At 40.9% G+C, this 20,236-nt stretch overlaps 1 protein-coding gene across 1 annotated transcript; it reads right to left on the minus strand.

Annotated features, from left to right (window-relative positions):
- Positions 1 to 5,148: 5,148 nt before the first annotated feature.
- Positions 5,149 to 19,788, minus strand: LOC131192461 (CD209 antigen-like protein A). The gene is made up of 8 exons (XM_058171628.1): positions 19,675 to 19,788; positions 18,897 to 19,004; positions 16,356 to 16,409; positions 13,545 to 13,625; positions 11,327 to 11,452; positions 8,824 to 8,975; positions 7,761 to 7,870; positions 5,149 to 6,170 (listed from the first exon to the last, which is right to left on the minus strand). Exons 1-8 carry the CDS (start codon positions 19,706 to 19,708, stop codon positions 6,041 to 6,043), a joined length of 795 nt encoding a protein of 264 aa, XP_058027611.1. The 5' UTR covers positions 19,709 to 19,788; the 3' UTR covers positions 5,149 to 6,040.
- Between the last annotated feature and the right edge of the window lie 448 nt (positions 19,789 to 20,236).

Genomic DNA, 20,236 nt, shown 5'->3' on the forward strand with positions numbered 1-20,236 from the left:
GATAACCGCCCAGCCGCCCTGTTTGGGTGACTCGCTCCCTCCTACACCAGGGAGGCGGGATGACCCGTTGCAGGGGCGTGCTGAGAGTTTAACGGTTATCTATCGATAAAATCGTTCAACCGGGATGGTCTGGACCAAGATTGCAGTAATCTGAGGTGAGATGCGAGGTGGTCTTGGTGACATTGTGTGGGATGAGTTTGACCCTGTGGCTCCGAGGACATGGACAGGTTGTTGGGTAGGTTGAATGCCACCACGTGTTTACTGGACCCGTGCCCCTCTTGGCTGGTGCTGGCCACTCGAGAGGTGACACGAGGCTGGCTCAGGCGATTCGACTGCTTCTTTGGTGGAGGTGTCTTCCCGGCCGCCTTGAAAGAGGCGGTGGTGAGGCCCCTCCTTAAGAAGCCGTCCTTGGACCCGGCTGTTTTAGGTAATTATCGTCCGGTCTCAACCTTCGCTTGGCGAAGGTTGTAGAAATATGGTGGCATATCAATTTCCCTTGCACCTGGATGAAACTGTCTATCTAGACCCGTTCCAGTCCGGTTTCGGCCGGTTACAACGGAGGCGGCTTTGGTCGCGTTGGTGGATGATCTCTGGAGGGCCAGGGACAGGGGTTGCTCCTCTGCCCTGGTCCTATTAGACCTCTCAGCGGCTTTCGATACCATCGACCATGGTATCCTGCTGCGCGGTTGGAGGATTGGGAGTGGGAGGCACCGTTTATCGGTGGTTCTCCTCCTATCTCTCCGACCGGTCGCAGTCGATGTTGACGGGGGCAGAGGTCGGCCCGGGCGCCTCACTTGTGGGGTGCCGCGGGGTCGATCCTCTCGCCCTTCTGTTCTTTATCTACATGAAGCCGCTGGGTGAGATCATCAGTGGTTTCGGTGTGAAGTACCAGCTGTATGCGGATGACACCCAGCTGTACTTTTCTACACGGACCACCCCAGCGCTATCGAGTGCTGTCCCGGTGCCTGGAGGCCGTCGGGTCTGGATGGGAGAAATAGGCTCAAGCTCAATCCCTCCAAGACAGAGTGGCTGTGGATGCGGCATCCCGATACAGTCAGCTAAATCCGCGGCTGACCATCGGTGGCGAGTCATTGGCCCCGATGGAAAGGGTCCGCAACAGGCGTCCTCCTGGATGAGCGGCTGTCTCTAGAAGACCATTTGTGGCCGTCTCCAGGAGGCGTTCTACCAGGTTCGCCTGGTACGCCAGTTGCGCCTTTCTGGACGGGATGCCCTATGCACGGTCACTCACGCACTCGTGACGTCTCGTCTGGATTACTGCAATGCTCTCTACATGGGGCTCCCTTGAAGGGCATCCGGAGGCTGCAGTTAGTCAGAATGCGGCTGCGGGTGATAGATGGAGCCCCGTGGCTCCCGTATAACACCATCCTGCGCAGGCTGCACTGGCTACCTGTGGCTTTCGGGTGCGCTTCAAGGTTTTGGTGACCACCTTTAAAGCGCTCCATGGCATTGGGCGGGTTACTTACGGGACCGCCTACTGCTACCGAATATCTCTCACCGACCCGTGCGCTCTCACAGAGGGTCTCCTCAGGGTGCCGTCGGTAGCGGCAATGTCGTCTGGCGACACCCAGGAAGGGCCTTCTCTGTGGGGCCCCACCCTCTGGAATGAACTACCCCCCGGACTTCGTCAGCTCTCGGACCTCCGGACCTTCCGCCGCGGGCTTAAAACGTATTTATTTAATTGTGCAGGGCTGAGCTAGATTTTAAATTATTGGTTTTAAATTGGGTTTTAGTTGATATTTTAATTCTAAATTCTACGGGCTTTTAGAATCAGTTTTTAATTGTTTTATATTGTATTTATATGTCTTTTAAATGCCTGTACACGCCCTGAGTCCTTGGAGATAGGCGGTATATAAATTTGAATAAATAAATAAAATAAATAAAATTTGCTCTGCATTGGACTCCAGCTTTAAAGCAGAAGCTGTGGAGGTGGTGGGTGGCTATGTTCTACAAGGTGACCTGGGAAGAGTTTGAGCCATGGAATCTGAAAAAGTGGACAAGGCCTTCTCAGCTGCTAGTTCGGCCACTTGTGTATTAAATCTATGCCCTTCCTGGCTTATTAAAGTTGTGCAGGAAGGGACACAGGATTGGATCTCGATGGTAGTTAATTCCTACTTGAACAGTAGTGGGGTCCCACCAGTTCTTAAAGAGGTGGTGGTTCACCCCTTCCTCAAAGGGCAATTGCTCAACCCAACCAAGCTGCCCAGTTTCTAATCTTCCCTTCTTAGGGAAGCTTGCTGAGAAAGTGTAGCAGCTGCAAAGAATCCTGGATGAAGTTGATTATCTAGACCCCTTTCAGTTGGGGTTCGGCCGGTTACAACGGAGGCGGCTTTGGTCGCGTTGGTGGATGATCTCTGGAGGGCCAGGGACAGGGGTTGCTCCTCTGCCCTGGTCCTATTAGACCTCTCAGCGGCTTTCGATACCATCGACCATGGTATCCTGCTGCGCGGTTGGAGGGATTGGGAGTGGGAGGCACCGTTTATCGGTGGTTCTCCTCCTATCTCTCCGACCGGTCGCATGTCGATGTTGACGGGGGCAGAGGTCGGCCCGGGCGCCTCACTTGTGGGGTGCCGCGGGGTCGATCCTCTCGCCCTTCTGTTCTTTATCTACATGAAGCCGCTGGGTGAGATCATCAGTGGTTTCGGTGTGAAGTACCAGCTGTATGCGGATGACACCCAGCTGTACTTTTCTGCGGACCACCCCAGCGCTATCGAGTGCTGTCCCGGTGCCTGGAGGCGTCGGGTCTGGATGGGGAGAAATAGGCTCAAGCTCAATCCCTCCAAGACAGAGTGGCTGTGGATGCGGCATCCCGATACAGTCAGCTAAATCCGCGGCTGACCATCGGTGGCGAGTCATTGGCCCCGATGGAAAGGGTCCGCAACAGGCGTCCTCCTGGATGAGCGGCTGTCTCTAGAAGACCATTTGACGGCCGTCTCAGGAGGCGTTCTACCAGGTTCGCCTGGTACGCCAGTTGCGCCTTTCTGGACGGGATGCCCTATGCACGGTCACTCACGCACTCGTGACGTCTCGCCTGGATTACTGCAATGCTCTCTACATGGGGCTCCCTTGAAGGGCATCCGGAGGCTGCAGTTAGTCAGAATGCGGCTGCGGGTGATAGATGGAGCCCCGTGGCTCCCGTATAACACCATCCTGCGCAGGCTGCACTGGCTACCTGTGGCTTTCGGGTGCGCTTCAAGGTTTTGGTGACCACCTTTAAAGCGCTCCATGGCATTGGGCGGGTTACTTACGGGACCGCCTACTGCTACCGAATATCTCTCACCGACCCGTGCGCTCTCACAGAGGGTCTCCTCAGGGTGCCGTCGGTAGCGGCAATGTCGTCTGGCGACACCCAGGAAGGGCCTTCTCTGTGGGGCCCCACCCTCTGGAATGAACTACCCCGGACTTCGTCAGCTCTCGGACCTCGGACCTTCCGCTGGGCTTAAAACGATTTATTTAATTGTGCAGGGCTGAGCTAGATTTTAAATTATTGGTTTTAAATTGGGTTTTATTTGATATTTTAATTCTAAATTTACGGGCTTTTTAGAATCAGTTTTTTAATTGTTTTATATTGTATTTATATGTCTTTTAAATGCCTGTACACCGCCCTGAGTCCTTCGGGAGATAGGGCGGTATATAAATTTGAATAAATAAATAAATAAAATAAATAAAATTTGCTCTGCATTGGACTCCAGCTTTAAAGCAGAAGTTGTGGAGGTGGTGGGTGGCTATGTTCTACAAGGTGACCTGGGAAGAGTTTGAGCCATGGAACCTGAAAAAGTGGACAAGGCCTTCTCCGCTGCTAGTTCGGCCACTTGTGTATTAAATCTATGCCCTTCCTGGCTTATTAAAGTTGTGCAGGAAGGGACACAGGATTGGATCTCGATGGTAGTTAATTCCTACTTGAACAGTAGTGGGGTCCCACCAGTTCTTAAAGAGGTGGTGGTTTACCCCTTCCTCAAAAGACAATTGTTCAACCCAATCAAGCTGCCCAGTTTCTAATCTTCCCTTCTTAGGGAAGCTTGCTGAGAAAGTGTAGCAGCTGCAAAGAATCCTGGATGAAGTTGATTATCTAGACCCCTTTCAGTTGGGGTTCAGGCCAGGGTCTGGGACTAAAACAGCATTGATCACACTATGGATGATGTCTGGTGGGAGCAGAATAGATATACTGGTTTTTCTTGACTCTTGCTGGCATAGGGCAGCTCCAGGAATTGGGGTGAGTGGCACGGTGTTGTGACTAGGAGAGCCTTTGAGCACCTTCCAGTAATGCGCCAGTTGCATCCATTCCTGGATTGGGAGGCCTTGCTCACCATCACTCATGCCCTTGTAACCTCTCACTTGGATTACTGTAAATGCTCTACATGGGGCTGTCCTGGAAGATAATTTGAAAACTTCAACTGGTACAAAGTGTTGCTGCATGGGTAATAAATGGTGACAGCTTTATGGCACATGTAACACCACTACACTATGAACTACACTGGCAGCCACTGTGTTTCCAGATGCAACTCAAGGTGCTGGTTGTCACTGTTAAAGCCCTACATGGCTTGGGGTCAAGTTGCCTGAGGAAGCATCTTTTTCCAAGAGTTTCTACCCATCCAACTCATTCCAACAGATTGACATGCTGCAGATCCCATCAGCCAAAGAGTGTCAACTGGTGGGATATAAAAGATGGGCTTTCTCTGCAGTAGCCCCTGCGTTATGGAATAATCTCTCCTCAGAGATTAGAATGGCCCCAACCCTGCTGCCCTTTCGCAAGGCTTTAAAATCATGACTATGTATCGGGGCCTGGGACTCCGAATGCGTTAAGGGCAACTTGCCTTTACTATTAGAGGATTGATAATTGCAACTGTGGTTTGTACTTATTTATTTTGTGGATGTTTTTATTGTTTTAAGGTTTTTTTTAATTGTTTTATAATTTAAAATTATAAATTGCCCAAAAATGAGTTGCTATAGAAATTGAATAAATAAATAAAAAGAGCTGGTTGAATTGTTATTAAAATGAGACTTGTGTTAAGCCACAAGTTTCATCTATCACAAACTGGATTTTCATTGGCTAAGATAGTTAACATAACATTTATATTTTAATAAAAAGTAAATATGATTTCCAAACAGTGTATTTGGTCAAATGTTTAATGCTTCCTTCTTGCGATAAAATCTGTCATTTATTCATTAATGATTGCTCACCAACATGCATTCTCTGTTTTAATTGATTTATTGGTTTATACCCTTGTACATATTTTCTGAGTAAAACAAAAAATAATTCAGAGGAGAGTTGCCTGTGAAACTTGATTGAGCGTAATTGAAAACAAGCACAGTTTCAGCAGCTAATGTCAAGATATTTGATTTGCAAATATTGTGGATAAATACTGATTAAAAATAGTTTTTCTTGAATGAAGCTGCTACTTAACTGCAGCAGAGGCTGAGGTGGGAAGCAGAGAGAAGAGACACACAATCTTTAGGAGTAAGTGTTTTCTGTGGTTTTACCTCCAACAGCTTATTTTTGTCCACCTGTTACTTCATCAGGATGAAAGCAACACTGCTCACCTATATGTGGAAGTCTGAGCATCCCACCCCCAGATAACAAAATCATAATAGCATAAAAACATATTCCAACTTTTCATGTTAAGTAGCAAATATCCCCAGAGCAGTCATGTACAAGCAGCGCATTCAATTCCCTTGGGACACAGTAGCAAGCATGATCGCAGATACAATTTAAATAAAGTTCAAGCAAGCAGCAGTTGCTCCCTTGCTTTGAAGGAAGGAAGACCTGTTTGCGTGCAGTTGTTTCTCTATGACTCAGTGTGTTTGTGAACCTCGAGAGAAATGCAAAAGATGCAGTCAATATTCAAGATGAGAGTACACAAAAGCTACGGGGGGAGAAGGAGGAGGAGGAGGAGCTGCAAAGTCCTCAGCTTTAAGCCTTTTTAAAAATGGTCATATGAACATGACTCTGGAGACCTCCAGGCTAATATAATAGCAGTGGTTCTTTCAAGCGTGCAAAGGGCTGCTGCGGACAGGAGCATGGCTAGCATTTCTTTTCACAGATCCAGTGTTCATTTACAGAGCAGGCGACATCATTCCATTTCCCAGAGAAGCGCAGGGTAGCACAGTCCTCATCCGATCCAGCGTTATTGGGTTCGCCTTTCCCCCAAAAGCTAATGGTGGGAGCAAAAAGGTTATTGGTCAGAAACCAATCAGCAAGTATCATATGTCATTGTGTTAATTACATTCAGAATTGGGTGCAGAGTCCTGATTGCTCCATATCAACCACAATATGCAGGGCAGTCAACCCAAGAGGCTCCAGATGGGCTGCAATTACAATATGCAGAATTCTCAAAGTTCTCAAAAAGGCAAAAAGGGAAGTTAATAAAGAGGAACTGCTTTTATTTCCAGGCACACATATTTATTAATTTGTACAATATGTCTAACTTTGGCTCCAATAACTTTGAGGAAGAAATGAAAATAAAAGAAGATAAAAAGCAAAACATGCTTCCTTCTGCAAAAATAAAAAAAATCCTTGACATCAGTGTCTGAAAAAAAAACCCATGCTGACATTAGGACAATTTTTTTCCTCAGAATTTATCATTGTTGAATACGTTTTTCTCCATAAAGTGAAAAATATGCTTACAAATGAGTTTCATGCCAACACCCTTGAGTAACACCCAATCTCTTCCTCTTTTTGTAAACATTAGTCCTTAAATCTTGAATTAAAATAATCTATTTTTAAATAGGATATACCTAACAGAATAGCTCAAAAACCAATATCTGTAATGGTCTAAATATGCACGGTAGTCCCTTTTTAATTTTCCCCTCCTCGTTTGGCCTTCAGAGGGTTTAGAAGGCTCAAAAAAGACCTACTATATACTAAAACGTTTATGAAAGCATGGTGGAATAGGAGAGGTTTTTTTGAAAGGATGTGTGTGCCTTCAAGTCCATTTTGACTTCTGGTGATTGCCTGGACCAGGGGTCGGCAATCTTAAACACTCAAAGAGCCACAAAGGCCCTAACCGGAAGCCCCGTGTTCCAATTCTGGAGCCGACCAGAAGTCCAGTTCCCCTACCCATAGAGTCTCCTAGCATGGTGTCCTTTTTCCTCTGCCGACTGGAACTTGGTTCCCCCACCTAGGTCTCCTCCTAGCGCAGAATCCTTTTTCCTCTACCTGTCCTAACTGTGGAGCCGACTGGCAACAGGGAACCACAGCAGAGGGATGAAAGAGCCACATGCGGCTCCAGAGCCATGGGTTGCTGACCCCTGGCCTGGACAAATCCATGTATTTTTCTTGGCAAGATTCTGAGAAGTACTGTAGTTTGCCCTCCTCCTGGAGCTGAGAGAGTCACTTTGCTCAAAGTAACTCTAGGGTACGAATCACTGTAGTACCCAGTAAGCATAACAACTGGAGAACAGGTACTTAAGTGAACAATTCAAGCAGAATGGGTACCCACAAGCATTTACCATGAGATGCCTGGGCAACATGCAGGGGAGATAAGGGAAAAAAGAAGGTACAAGACCAACTATATGGCATACCCTGTTATACATTTGGACACTCCTGGTGTAAGGTATAAGGAACGATATCATTTGTTGCTGCAGAATGCACCAATGGAGAGTTGCACTATTTTTCCATAATCTTTTATGGCTTGCTGCATGTCAGGGAGATACTTCTATTCTAGAATCTACAAATCTCAGTTTCCAAGAGATATTTTCTTCAGATTATCTATGCAAATAGGGTTTGAATTAAATTTACTTACGACAATGATAAAGTTGTATTATCCACCCAGATCCACTGGTTTTCCTTGTCAGCATCACTCAAGCCTATCCAAAACACCTGCTCATTTTGCATAAGTTTTACCAAAAAGTTCTACCAGAAAGGGAAAAGAAAAGATTATGGCTTTGTTCATAAAAAGTAGGACTATGTTCATCATGTACTAGACGTTTTGATGTAAACGCATAATCAGGGCATATAGAAAATAAGTGTGAAGTCATTACATTTAGCACTTGTAAAATTTGTAACACCTGTAGCAGCACCTAGTTATGAATTCCATTGCCTATGCTCTGGTCTACCAGTGAGACCATTTAGATAGGCAATAAAAGCATGTCTATTCCACATGTTTTTAAATATGCAATTCAAGGTTTTAACTCAGCTCCTTCTGATCTTAGGTATTAGCAGTTTTGCTACTTTATAGATTTTACTTGGTTTTGCTCTTTGAGGTCCAGGACGGGGAACTTATAACTGTAGGCCACAAGATTGCCCCAGCATACTACTTACGGCCCCAAAATACCTGAGTACCCCAGGCTATTTTTGTGTTTTGGGGAAGGAGGGAAAATTGAGGTCGAAAAAGTGTGGTTTAAGCTCTGCAAAACTTAAAGCACCACTTTTACCCATTAATATTTTTCCCATTCCCCAAAACACATCCAAAAAAGCCAAAAATTTGAGCTCCACCCACTCTGGTAATAGCATAACATCATTAATCATACCCCTTGTGGTTCTCAGGCTGGGTAGACAAATCACAATGGATTCCCCCAGGAAAAAATAAAAATTTCTCACTCCCGTTTTACAGGGTTGCTTATGAGGACTGAAAAACTATACTAAAAGGGTTTAAAAAAGCAATCCTGAAAAATATCACATAAGATGAATTGAATTTGAAAAGAAAGCTACTTTCAGTATTTAAATAAGAACTGGGCATCTCTGATTAGGTTTACAGCCAGAGTTCTGTAGATATGAAATTATATTTCTCAAATATTGCTTTTGGGAACTCGGAAACATCCCCCTATATCTTCCCTTGTCTTGATAAAAGCAGAATCAGTGTGTACCTGTTCTAACCAATGGTTCACAATAACCAGGTGAGCACCTTCATTTTCACAAGACTGCTGAGCTATCTTCCAGGGTTTGCTTGCAAAAGAAAAGAAGTAGCAGCTGTTCTGAAAGTGCAGCCAATGAGCTGGACAGGTTCTACAGAGTACCTCTGAAATAGTCCAAAAGGGGGGGAAACAGAATTAGAGAAAACTGGAGCGCTTTGTAGGACTTCATAGCCCTCTCAATATGTTAGATTATGGCTCCAATTGACCCTAGCCAACCTGGATCTAGAGGATGGAGAGCAGAAGAGTTTTTATCTTGCAAGATGGGAAGGCACCGTGTTAAAGTTTCTTTGGTGGAATTTTATTCACTGCATCTCAGAAAGGAATTCTTTGGGTTCATCCATATCTTAACATTTTGTTATTGCGAAGATAAACATCAGACAGGAAAATTGGAACATGTGAAATAATTTTTATATGGGGCTTCTCTAGGACAAGTTTGAAAGTTTCCTTATGCTGCTTGAGTATTCAATTAATTTCATCTGTCTTCCGTTGTAATGACATGTATAAAACTTACAAAAAATGCTATCTTATTATTTCATGGCTACAATGTATATTACTATATCTGTGTCTATACAGGTAGTCCTTGATTTACGACCACAATTGAACCCAAAATTTTGGTTGCTAAGCAGGGCAGCTGTTAAGTGGATTTTATCTGCATTTTATGACCTTTCTTGCCACAGTTGTTAAATAAATCACTGCAATTGATAAATAAGTAACCTGGTTGTTAAGTGAATCTGATTTCTCCATTGATTTTGCTTGTCAGAAAGGTGCAGAAAATGACCCTGGGACACTGCAACCGTCATAAATATGAGTCAGTTGCCAAGCATCTGAATTTTGATTACATGACCGTGGGGATGCTGCAATGGTCATACATGTGAAAAATGGTCATAAGTTGTAAATTGTAAATTGTTGTAAATCGAGGACTACTTGTACAAAGTAATCCACACATAGCAACTCCTGTACTTTGCTATAGATTTGCAATAAGGCAATGTTATATGATCCTTATAACCTAAAATGGAAGAACTTAATGAATGAATTCATAAAAGGACTCATGAGAGTTCATTGGATTTAGTATTGAGCAATTTACTAAAAGATACATCATTCCTTCTTGGCTCGCCCTTAACTTTCCTCAGCATTATTGGGAGATAGGCATCTTTAACTTTTCTCTTTTCTCCATCAAAAAGGTCTCAATTTTGGAAGTTAGAAATGTGAAAATAATGGATTAAAAATACTGAATTTCACTATTGTATCTGCTGACGATTGAAAGAATGTGGAGGTTGTATTAGTACATATAAGGTTGAAGTCATCAGTTAGCACAAAGCATCTGCTACTGTAATTGGGATGATTTTGATAGATACTAGATCCACGACTTTAACCACCATTCACAAGTTACTCTAAATTTTGCTCCTGCTTTTCCTGGTCAAAACTATTGTGGGCTTGCCCAAGCAAAACAGGTATGAGTTTTGACAATCCTTTAGTTTTTCCTAGACAAGTCTGATCAGATTATTATTATCCCGCTTTGTCGCACAGTCAGTCAAATGTTTAGACTGGAAACAGTGGTGTTTTCATATCTGTTATGTGGAGGGGAAAGAAAGAAGGATATGTGCCTTGGAGCTCTGTGGCCACAGGTGTCACAAGGAACAAACAGAAGTCAAACTCTCAGGAGGAAAAGCCAAAATCCCGCTGAAGAAGAGGCCATGGAAAAAGAGGCAGCAGCTGGGAAAATAAGGTGAGACTTGGTGTGAGACAAAGGCTTCCTTAGATGAGCTTTGCACACAATGCAGCTCTCACCATCAACTCTGGGAGAGTCCCTGGAAAACAATACCTGGAATTTCCTCTTAGTTCTAAAGACTACAAAATCTTCCTTCCCTTAATCTGATTAATTTCTTTTAAACAAAATCAGCCAATAGCCCTCACTGTATCCATATCCTATATTAATAAAATGTGAAATGGTAAAATTAAAGGGCTGATAAGGAACAACACTAGTGCTAGAACATTTTTTTCTTTTCTTTTTTTTTCAAACTGGGAGAAAAGAAGAGTGAGATAGAAATGTGATACAATTATCGTTGTAGTTGCAGAGACCCACAGAGATTACCTTGCTTTGACATTAGCAAAAAGGTTTTTAAGCCCAGGAAATGAAGAAAACATCAAAAATATCTCAAACTTAACTCCTGGGTTTTAAGAGGGAGGGAAGAAAAAACCCAGCCAAGCTTTCAAGATAGTCATTCATTCACTCACTCACTCACTCATTCATTCATTCATTCATACATTCAAATTTCTATAGCCGCCCTTCTCAGTCAATGATTCTGGGCAACTTGCATTTCAAAAATTTTCTTGCTATAGTGTTATCAATAAAGCAGAGTTCCAGTTATGCTTGTAGAACCTGTTTCCTGTCTTGGTTTTCCTTAAAGGGCTGACAGCAGCCCACAAACCCATTCTGTGGCTATAAATCACTCACCCGTGACGTTACGTACTGCGCCCAGGATCTGCATCACATCTTCGGCAATTCTAGCATTTTCTCTTTTGAGCTCTGCCAGTGTTTCTAACACAGAAGGACTCAAACTGCAGTTCTTTGCCAAATCAGCTGTGAGAAACAGAGAAGAACCCTAGACTTACCAAATAAATGTGACAGTGACACCGTAGAAAATCCTTCCTCCATATAATCCTATGTTTTCCTGGTATATACACCTTTGTTAAAAAGAGCAATTTGTTGGAACAGATCAGATGTCCAGAGACTCTAGTCCATTAGTGGCAAACCTTTTACTCACCGAGTGCAGAACAGGTACGCGCTTTGCGCACTTTGCTTGTGCGTGTGCTATCCGCACTAATATGCGGCTCATCCCCTGTGCACTATGCATGCAAATCCATCATCTGCGCATACGCACAGTTTTTGCATGCCCCAATGCACTGCACACGCAACATCATCTGCATGTGCACAGGTGCACATGCAACTGTACTATCTGCATATGCATATGGTTTTTGTGTGCGCAATGCACATGCGCGAATGCTGTCTATGCATCAGCACACTGCATGCAAGTACTCTCGCGCACATGCGCAAATGCACACACATGCGCAGGACACCTCTGAAGACCAGCTGGGTCCCCTGAATTGTGCCCATGTGCACCAGAGGCCCAAACACCCGCTGGGGTGCATGCGCATGCGCAGCTGCAGGTGAGTTGGGCAGCAGCTTGCACGTCCGGAAGGATGGCTCTGCATGCCACCTCGGGCACATGTGCCATAGGTTCACCATCATGGCTGTAGGCCAATATTCTGTTCTCACAGAGATTAGCCAGATGCATATAGGAAGCATGGCATGAGGATAATAGGTAAAGGTAAAGGTTCCCCTCGCGCATACGTGCTAGACGTTGCTGACTCTAGGGGACGGTGCTCATCTCCGTATCAAAGCCAAAGAGCCAGCACTGTCCGAAGACGTCTCCGTGGTCATGTGGCCGGCATGACTCAACGCCAAAGGCACACGGAACGCTGTTACCTTCCCACCAAAGATGGTCCCTATTTTTTCTACTTGCATTTTTATGTGCTTTCGAAACTGCTAGGTTGGCAGAAGCTGGGACAAGTAACGGGAGCTCACCCCGTTACACGGCAGCACTAGGGATTCGAACCGCTGAGCTGCCGACCTTTCGATCGACAAGCTCAACGTCCTAGCCCCTGAGCTACTGCGTCCCTGTATGAGGATAATACATTCTTCATATTATAATATATATTGCAAGGGTTGATATAGCACATCTAGCACTATCCCATAATACTCTTTTGATTATTGGTAGTTCAGAGTCTGTACATAAGCATACGCACACACACACACACACACACACACACTATGGTTAATTTTATTTAATCTATCTGTTACAAGCTTTATTATTTTTATGTAATTCCAGGAATTTTCAGCGATTTCCTGGAATCACATAAAAATAATACACAACAATATAATAATGTCACATAAAATAAAGACAGCTCACAAAACACTAAAGACAAATAATGGATGATGAAACTGATGAGTAAACTAAGAAAAAAAGTTAATTCTTGTATATTTATGATCCTGTTCAAAGTGCTTGAAAGAATAATGGCTGTTCATATTCTTCTGGTCTGAATTCAAGATGTTAGTGATACTTTTGAAGTCTAAATGGTTTTGTACCTAATAAATTAGTTGGCCGAATGACTATATTTAAAGAGTGCTTGTTAATGGCTCTATCTCAGTTTGGAAGGAAGAATTGAATGCCATGTCACAGGACTCTCTCCTGGCTCCTGGACGTTTTTATATTGCAATGATATGGTTGAAAGAGTTGAGGGGGCATTTGCTCATTCATTCATTCATTCATTCATTCATTCATTCATTCATTCATTCATTCATTCAATAGTTGCCCATCTTATCAGTTGTGACTCTGAATGGTAGCAATAAGATTTAAACCATCAGAAAGAACAAAAATAACAAAAACTCGCAATAATAGAGGTAATAACATATTAATGTCGAAGGATAATCTTACAGATCTCTTAGGAAGTCCCTGATTTTGATTAAAAGTTTGCATACATCTGGCAGAGATGTCAGCATGCGAATCCCCTTAAGTAGATGCTCAAGAATAGCATGCAAATACAATGCATAATTTGAGAGTGTAACTAAGAAGTCATTCACCTCAACCCTCAGTCCCGTAACAATCCCTTACCTTTGAAAGTGCTTACACCTCCAAACACTTGTTTGATATCGTTAGCAATTTCTGTTTTGAGTTCATCCAATTTTCCAGAGTCTGAAATTCAATTTTATCATTACAAGTAAGAAGTAGAAGATGCCACTCTAATCAGCAATGAATGTCATTATAACAGTTCAAAGCATCCTTTCAAATAGCTAAGCCTTCTACTCTGTTTAAGTTTCAAGGGTTGCTTATACATTTTAGTACAAAATTTCATATCCTGAACTATCTTGTAAAGTGCATTAAAAAAACTAAAGCCAAACATTCTGGGAAATAAGATTAAATGAGATGTAGAAAATACTGCTAAAACAAAGCTGCAGAAGCTATTGAAATTTTAGAAGCCCTATTTAAAATATTACAATCTTAACGCATAACTTGCAGTTTGAAAGCAAGCATGGAAAATGCAGCAATGGCCAAGTGAGTGGAAAAGACTGGTTTTTATTCCAGGATCAAAAAACTGTAATAAAAAATATTGCTCACAGCATCTAATGATTATATATTTTTTTACATGCTAGGAAGATAATGGTTACATTTTTCCAATCCAAACTTAACAATAGATGGAATGCAAGTGGCCAGATATACAACTAGATTCAGAAAAGGCAGGAGTATCTAAAATCAAGCTTGTAGTGCAAAAAAAAATTCATGACCATTTTAAAGATCAGCAGCAATTCCCAAGCTGGTATCTGTTAGGTACGTTGAGATCACAATTCCTGGAGTCCTCAGTCATAATGTCTCAGAATTTTAATATTTCTCCTCCAAAACGTACCTGAGGCCCTTAACTGCGAAGGTCTGTCCTCACTTACTGGAATATTCTGATCCATCATTTGTGATGAATCTCAAAACGGATTGTTATGAAGATATCAGTACTGTACAAATACATTTGAAAACATTCTCTTTTCAACCTGTCCCCTAAAATAGTCCCCTCTAAAATAGTTCTCCTTAACCTGTTATCTTTTAGATGTTTTAAATTACAACTTCATACCACTGTTTCGCTGTCTAAGAGTGATAATAATTGCTCAGCAAGATGTTTGTATACAGAGATAAAAGAATTTTAAAATTCCTACAATGGAAGAATGGATAGTGAAGCTAATGGATTTGGCTGAGATGGCAAAAGTGCCTATTGAAATTAAAGAAAATACATTGTCTAACTTTGTCTCTACTCGGAAACAAGCTATTGGACTTCTTGCTAGAAATAGAATGAAATGAACATTTAATTTTGGGATTTTCAATTGTTGAGTAAGAAGTTAATGTATTTATATCTGTATCTGTACCAAACAAAATAGGAAATTATTCTTCCTTTATCCCTTTACCCTGCTTTTTTTCTTCTTTTTCTTTCTTTTGCAGGCCTTTTTGCTTTTGCTTTAACTTTATTTTCCCTAACTCCTTTTTTTTTTTGTATTTTGCCCTTCGTTGAAACTTAATTTTAAAAAATTGAACCTAAGCTCATGACTTTGTCTACTAATAAACAATGGTAAACAGTGGTGTTTTCATGCTTGTCACAACCAAATGCCACTTGTTCTGTCTAACAACTTTACATTTTGTTATTTGTTTCCACATTAGAGACTGTAAGGCAGGGCTTTCTGAGAAAGGCTAATGATTCCTACCTACATCCTTTCAGGAATGAAGCAAGATTTGAACGAGGAACCTCCCAATTAGTAGCTCAGTATTAAACAAGATCTTCACTGGTGAATATGAAGTTATTCACTAACACTGGGGCAGTAGGGAATCTGATTTGTTACAGTAAATATTGACACCACAATGTCTGGGTGGCTCTAGAAAATGCTACAGATCATAAGTACACAAGGGCTTGGCTTTTTTGTCTAGTTCCTCTTCGTTGTCATGTAACTGCACACTGGATTCATAGAATTAGAGGAGAGTAGAAATGCTGTTCAACCCAGATTATGATTCAGAAAAGGACTTGCTCCCTTGACTGAGATATACATGGAGTATCCATTCCTAACTTTATATATTCCAAATTATATGGGAATCAATAAAAAGGGGGCACCATATAGCAATAGCAATAGCACTTAGACCAGTGGTGGGATTCAAATTTTTTTACTCCCAGTTCTGTGAGCGTGGCTTGGTGGGCATGGCTTGGTGGGCATACAGGGGAAGGATACTGTAAAATCTCCATTCCCTCCCCACTCCAGGGGAAGGATACTGCAAGATCCCCATTTCCTCCCGATCAGCTGGGACTCAGGAGGCAAAGAATAGATGGGGGCGGGGCCAGTTAGAGGTGGTATTTACCAGTTCTCTGAACTACTCAAAATTTCTGCTATCCATTCTCCAGAATTGGTCAGAACCTGCTGAAACTCACCTCTGACTTAGACTTATATACCGCTTCACAGTGCTTTACAGCCCTCTCTAAGTGGTTTACTGAGTCAGCATATTGCCCCCAACAATCTGGGTCCTCATTTTACCCACCTCAGAATGGAAGGCTGCTCAACCTTGAGCCTGGTGAGATTCGATCTGCCAAACTGCTGGCAGCCGGTGATCAGCAGAAGTACCCTGCAGTACTGCATTCTAACCACTGTGCTACCACGGCTCATATATAATTGTGGACTGCTAATCCCTGCAGATCAAAGGTGACCATCTTGTAAACCTTTCAATGATCCTGCTTGCTGGTTTCTAGTGTTTTTTTTTTTCAAAATCCATGCTGTTAACTTTATTTATATATGTATTTTGTAATGTAATACAGAATCTAATACTATAGGATTCTTCACAACAAAAAGGGGAAAGGGAATTGTATCAAACAATTTGTTCAAGACATATAAGAGAATGACTTACATAATAATGATAAGTTTCTGATCTGCTTGTTGATATCTTTGGAGAGTTCTGAGTCTAGACAGAAGGAAAATCTGTTAGTTTGAATATTGAGCCTTTTCTCCACTTTGCATAGTTCTAGCAAGGGGTACTCAAATTTAGCCATAAAAATGGCCTTAAAATGAAATGAATGAGCCATCACTGATTACTCTACATTCTTCAACAGTTTCTTCCAGAAGAAAGGTAGGTTTCTACAAAAATAAGATTTTGAGAAGGAGCTTTCAAATGAAGAAATAACAAAATAAACAGAATATGCCTGAGCATTTTTTAATGACAAAAAGTTATTTCAGCCTTCTACCTTAGAGATCTTTCATAATGAAGATCACAGCTAATGGGTTTTTGAAAAACCTGTCTTTGGAAATGTCCATTCAGCATCATAGAAAATTTTGGGAAATAAAGAAAACAGTTTATTTAAATAAAACAATTGGGACAGGATTGTGCAAGAAACTCTCATGTTTTGAGAGTTTCACTTTCAGTTTCTAATTCAGATCAGTAAGAATTTGGTATACTGAGTAAACAAACTCATATGTAATTTTGATGCAACTATAGCAGAGGTGGGTTTCAGCAGGTTCTGACCAGTTCTGGAGAACTGGTAGTAAAAATTCTGAATGGCCCCACCCCCATCTATTCTCTGCCTCCTAGGTCCCAGTTGATTGGGAGGAAATTGGGATTTTACAGTATCCTTCCCCTGGATTGGGGAGGTAATGGAGATTTTACAGTATCCTTCCCTTGCCACGCCCACCAAGCCAAGCCATACTCACTAAGCCATGCCCACAGAACCGGTAGTAAAAAAAATTGAAACCCACCACTGAACTATAGGACTATCTAACTATTGGAGTGCAAATCACACAGCATCAGATTTACAAGTGGCGTATTTTTCCCATTAATAGTCAAAATGAGAAAGCCATGATCTTTACTTTATGTATCAAGCTGTGAAGTCTTGTGTGTGTTTACACATCTCAGAGCCAGTTTCTTTTCTGGCAATAGCTTCTAGGTCTTTATTGAGCTTTACAGTATGCTCTGTCTGGATTAAAAAATATTTGTCAGTTTTATGCTACTGGCTGGAAAAGTAAGGAATTTCTGTTCTAGATCCAGGAGATTAACAGTCTTGTCTGAATCATAGTCATCCATTCATCTATAGACAGATAGATGGATGGATGAATAAATTAAATAGTTAATCTTTCATGTACAGCAACTCTCAGGCTTTTGTATATTTGATTGATTACATAATATAATAAATAATAATAAGAGACATAAAGGCTAATTAATTGGAACTAAACTGCAAACAAATATCGGTCATCATTTTTTTTAAAAAAGTATCAACAGAAGAAACGTTGGCATTAAAAACAAAGCAACTTCTAATTCCATTATTTAATTTCTCATTACACAGAAGTTACCAAATTGTTTTAAAGGTGGCCAAAATTAAAATAGCATTTAAATAATTAAAATAGGCAGTATAGGGGTATGTGATACAAAATATATCATGAGAAGTTATTCTTTTTTTAAAAAAATTGCATTTATATCCTGCCCTTCTCCGAAGACTCAGGGCGGCTTACACTATGTTAGCAATAGTCTTCATCCTATTTGTATATTTATATACAAAGTCAACTTATTGCCCCCAACAATCTGGGTCCTCATTTTACCTACCTTATAAAGGATTATAAATTATAAATTCTTATTTATTATTATTATTATTATTTATTCTTATAAATTCTTGGTCTCCTTTGCTCTCCAGTTAAGTAATAAGAACAATTTGTTACTCTTATAAGCATTTTGTATGAAGGCAAAGATAAGGGATAGCTCAGTCTTTTATCTTAACATACACCAAGATATTTTAACATGAACTAATTATGCAATTACTATTATGTGAATATAGCTCCCTATCCACAATCAGTATCAATTTCCAGAAGGAATAACTGTGTTAAATGGTTGCAAGAAAAGTAACATTTTGTGACACCTTGAATACTTACTAAAGCCAGAGACAGAAATATTTCAATAAAGGAGAATATCTGTAGCTCAGAATTTAAATGAGGGGTTCTTGGTGCTGTCTGAGCTTGGTTGTTTGTTACAGGTGTTTCATTACCCAAACTAGGTAACATCATCACCAAGCTCAGAGAGCACCAAGGACCCCTCACATAAATATTTATTGACATAATACTCTGTTTCCCCCAAAAATAAAACATCTCCTGATAATAAACCCAATCAGGCTTTTGAGCACATGGCAATAAGGCCAAGGGCTTATTTCAGGGTTCCCAAAAATATAAGATGGTCTTATTTTTGGGGAAACACAGTATGTGCCAATAAAGGTTTATTGACATAATATGTGGTAGTTTTTAAGATGCTCCAAATAATTGCCTAGAAATACTCTTTACACATTTAAATAGAAGTTTCTCACATCAATAGCCTATTTTCTGTTGTTGCTATCTCTAATCCCAGGATGCACCAGGATATGCAAAATGGATAACATCTTCTCATGGAAAATTGCTTCTTTCTTATCAAACTTACCATTTCTGAGGCTCTGGGACAAAAGGGCTAGGAATAGCACAAAGGCAATGCCTATCGTGGCCCATAATAGAATATGCTTCCTATTCATGAACTGAACAATATGACGATCTAAGAAATAATCAATTGGGAAAGATGAGAATTAGTAATAGACAAAGTTGATCAAAAGGAGAGATAGGGAAAAGGCAGCCATGGCTATCAAAAACTTAATCTGTTCTAAAGATTAGAGGGTTTATTCAGATAAAACTATTTGGTTTGTTCAAAAGTTGACCATGAGTTACACTTAATTTTAGTATCTAAAAGCTATGTAGATTTTATACAATTTTATCTCTCTTGGATTGAAAACCCTATCTAGGTAACCATCGAATTAGAAATTTCCCCCCAAAAAATATTTCCTTTCCCCAAATGTACAGCTGTTTCTTAAAATGTATAGTTTTTAGCATTTAATGACTGTACACCCAAAGATCACAAAATACAAATTTCTATGATTCTAAGAAACACAAAATTAAATAATACACACTTCTCAAATAAAATGAATATTTGTTCGGGGTTTTTTTTTTTTGAGGAACAAAGATAGGTCTGACTATGGGAATTGTATGCTAATTTTTCTCTCCATCAGTTGGCTCAGAATCAGTTACCAAAATATTGTATTTCCTATAACAGCAGCATAAATGGCTTTCATCTTTTCTCTTGCTAATTATGTTAGAATTATTTCCAACAGAGGCTAAACAAAACATAATTAATCTCTTCCTAGATACTTGTATCTTCTTCCCCTCCATACCTCTTCTTCTAGGTGTCTGAAGTTCTTCCTCCATTGTTAATCTTCTTGTTCCGAATGAGCGACAAGAAATTTCCACTTTTTTGTTTCTGCAAGAAATTGCTCTAATATATTGCATTCTTGCATAAACCTCTTCTAAGAAGTGTTTCTATGAAAGCGGATCAGTGCAAAAATTAATGACTCATCATCTAAGCATATTAATCATGTCCTGCTTTGTAAGGTGAAGTGTCAAAACTGGTCATTTCACAGGACAGCTTACAGTAGCCATTTTAGGCAGCTGATGTTGGGTGCCATGAAAGGGCAAATAAGTATGACTTATTTATTTTCATAACAATGGAGCTTAATTTTGAAGGATGAGTAATGAAAGACTTCTGTTGGGAAAAGACCTGGAACTTTCTGAAATAAAAGATGATATTTATTTATTTATTTATTTATTTATTTATTTATTTATTTATTTATTTATTTATTTATTTATTTATTTTCATAACAATGGAGCTTAATTTTGAAGGATGAGTAATGAAAGACTTCTGTTGGGAAAAGACCTGGAACTTTCTGAAATAAAAGA

The sequence above is a fragment of the Ahaetulla prasina genome, chromosome 2 (assembly GCF_028640845.1).
Source record: "Ahaetulla prasina isolate Xishuangbanna chromosome 2, ASM2864084v1, whole genome shotgun sequence".
Taxonomy (NCBI): domain Eukaryota; kingdom Metazoa; phylum Chordata; class Lepidosauria; order Squamata; family Colubridae; genus Ahaetulla; species Ahaetulla prasina.

Excerpts from the sequence above, each read along its gene's own strand:
- LOC131192461 (XM_058171628.1), bottom strand. The coding sequence starts at position 19,708 with ATGGAGGAAGAACTTCAGACACCTAGAAGAAGAG. Across the intron at positions 19,005-19,674 it reads TCAGACACCTAGAAGAAGAG|ATCGTCATATTGTTCAGTTC; the intron begins GTATGGAGGGGA and ends ATTATTTCTTAG. Across the intron at positions 16,410-18,896 it reads GTCCCAGAGCCTCAGAAATG|ACTCAGAACTCTCCAAAGAT; the intron begins GTAAGTTTGATA and ends CCTTCTGTCTAG.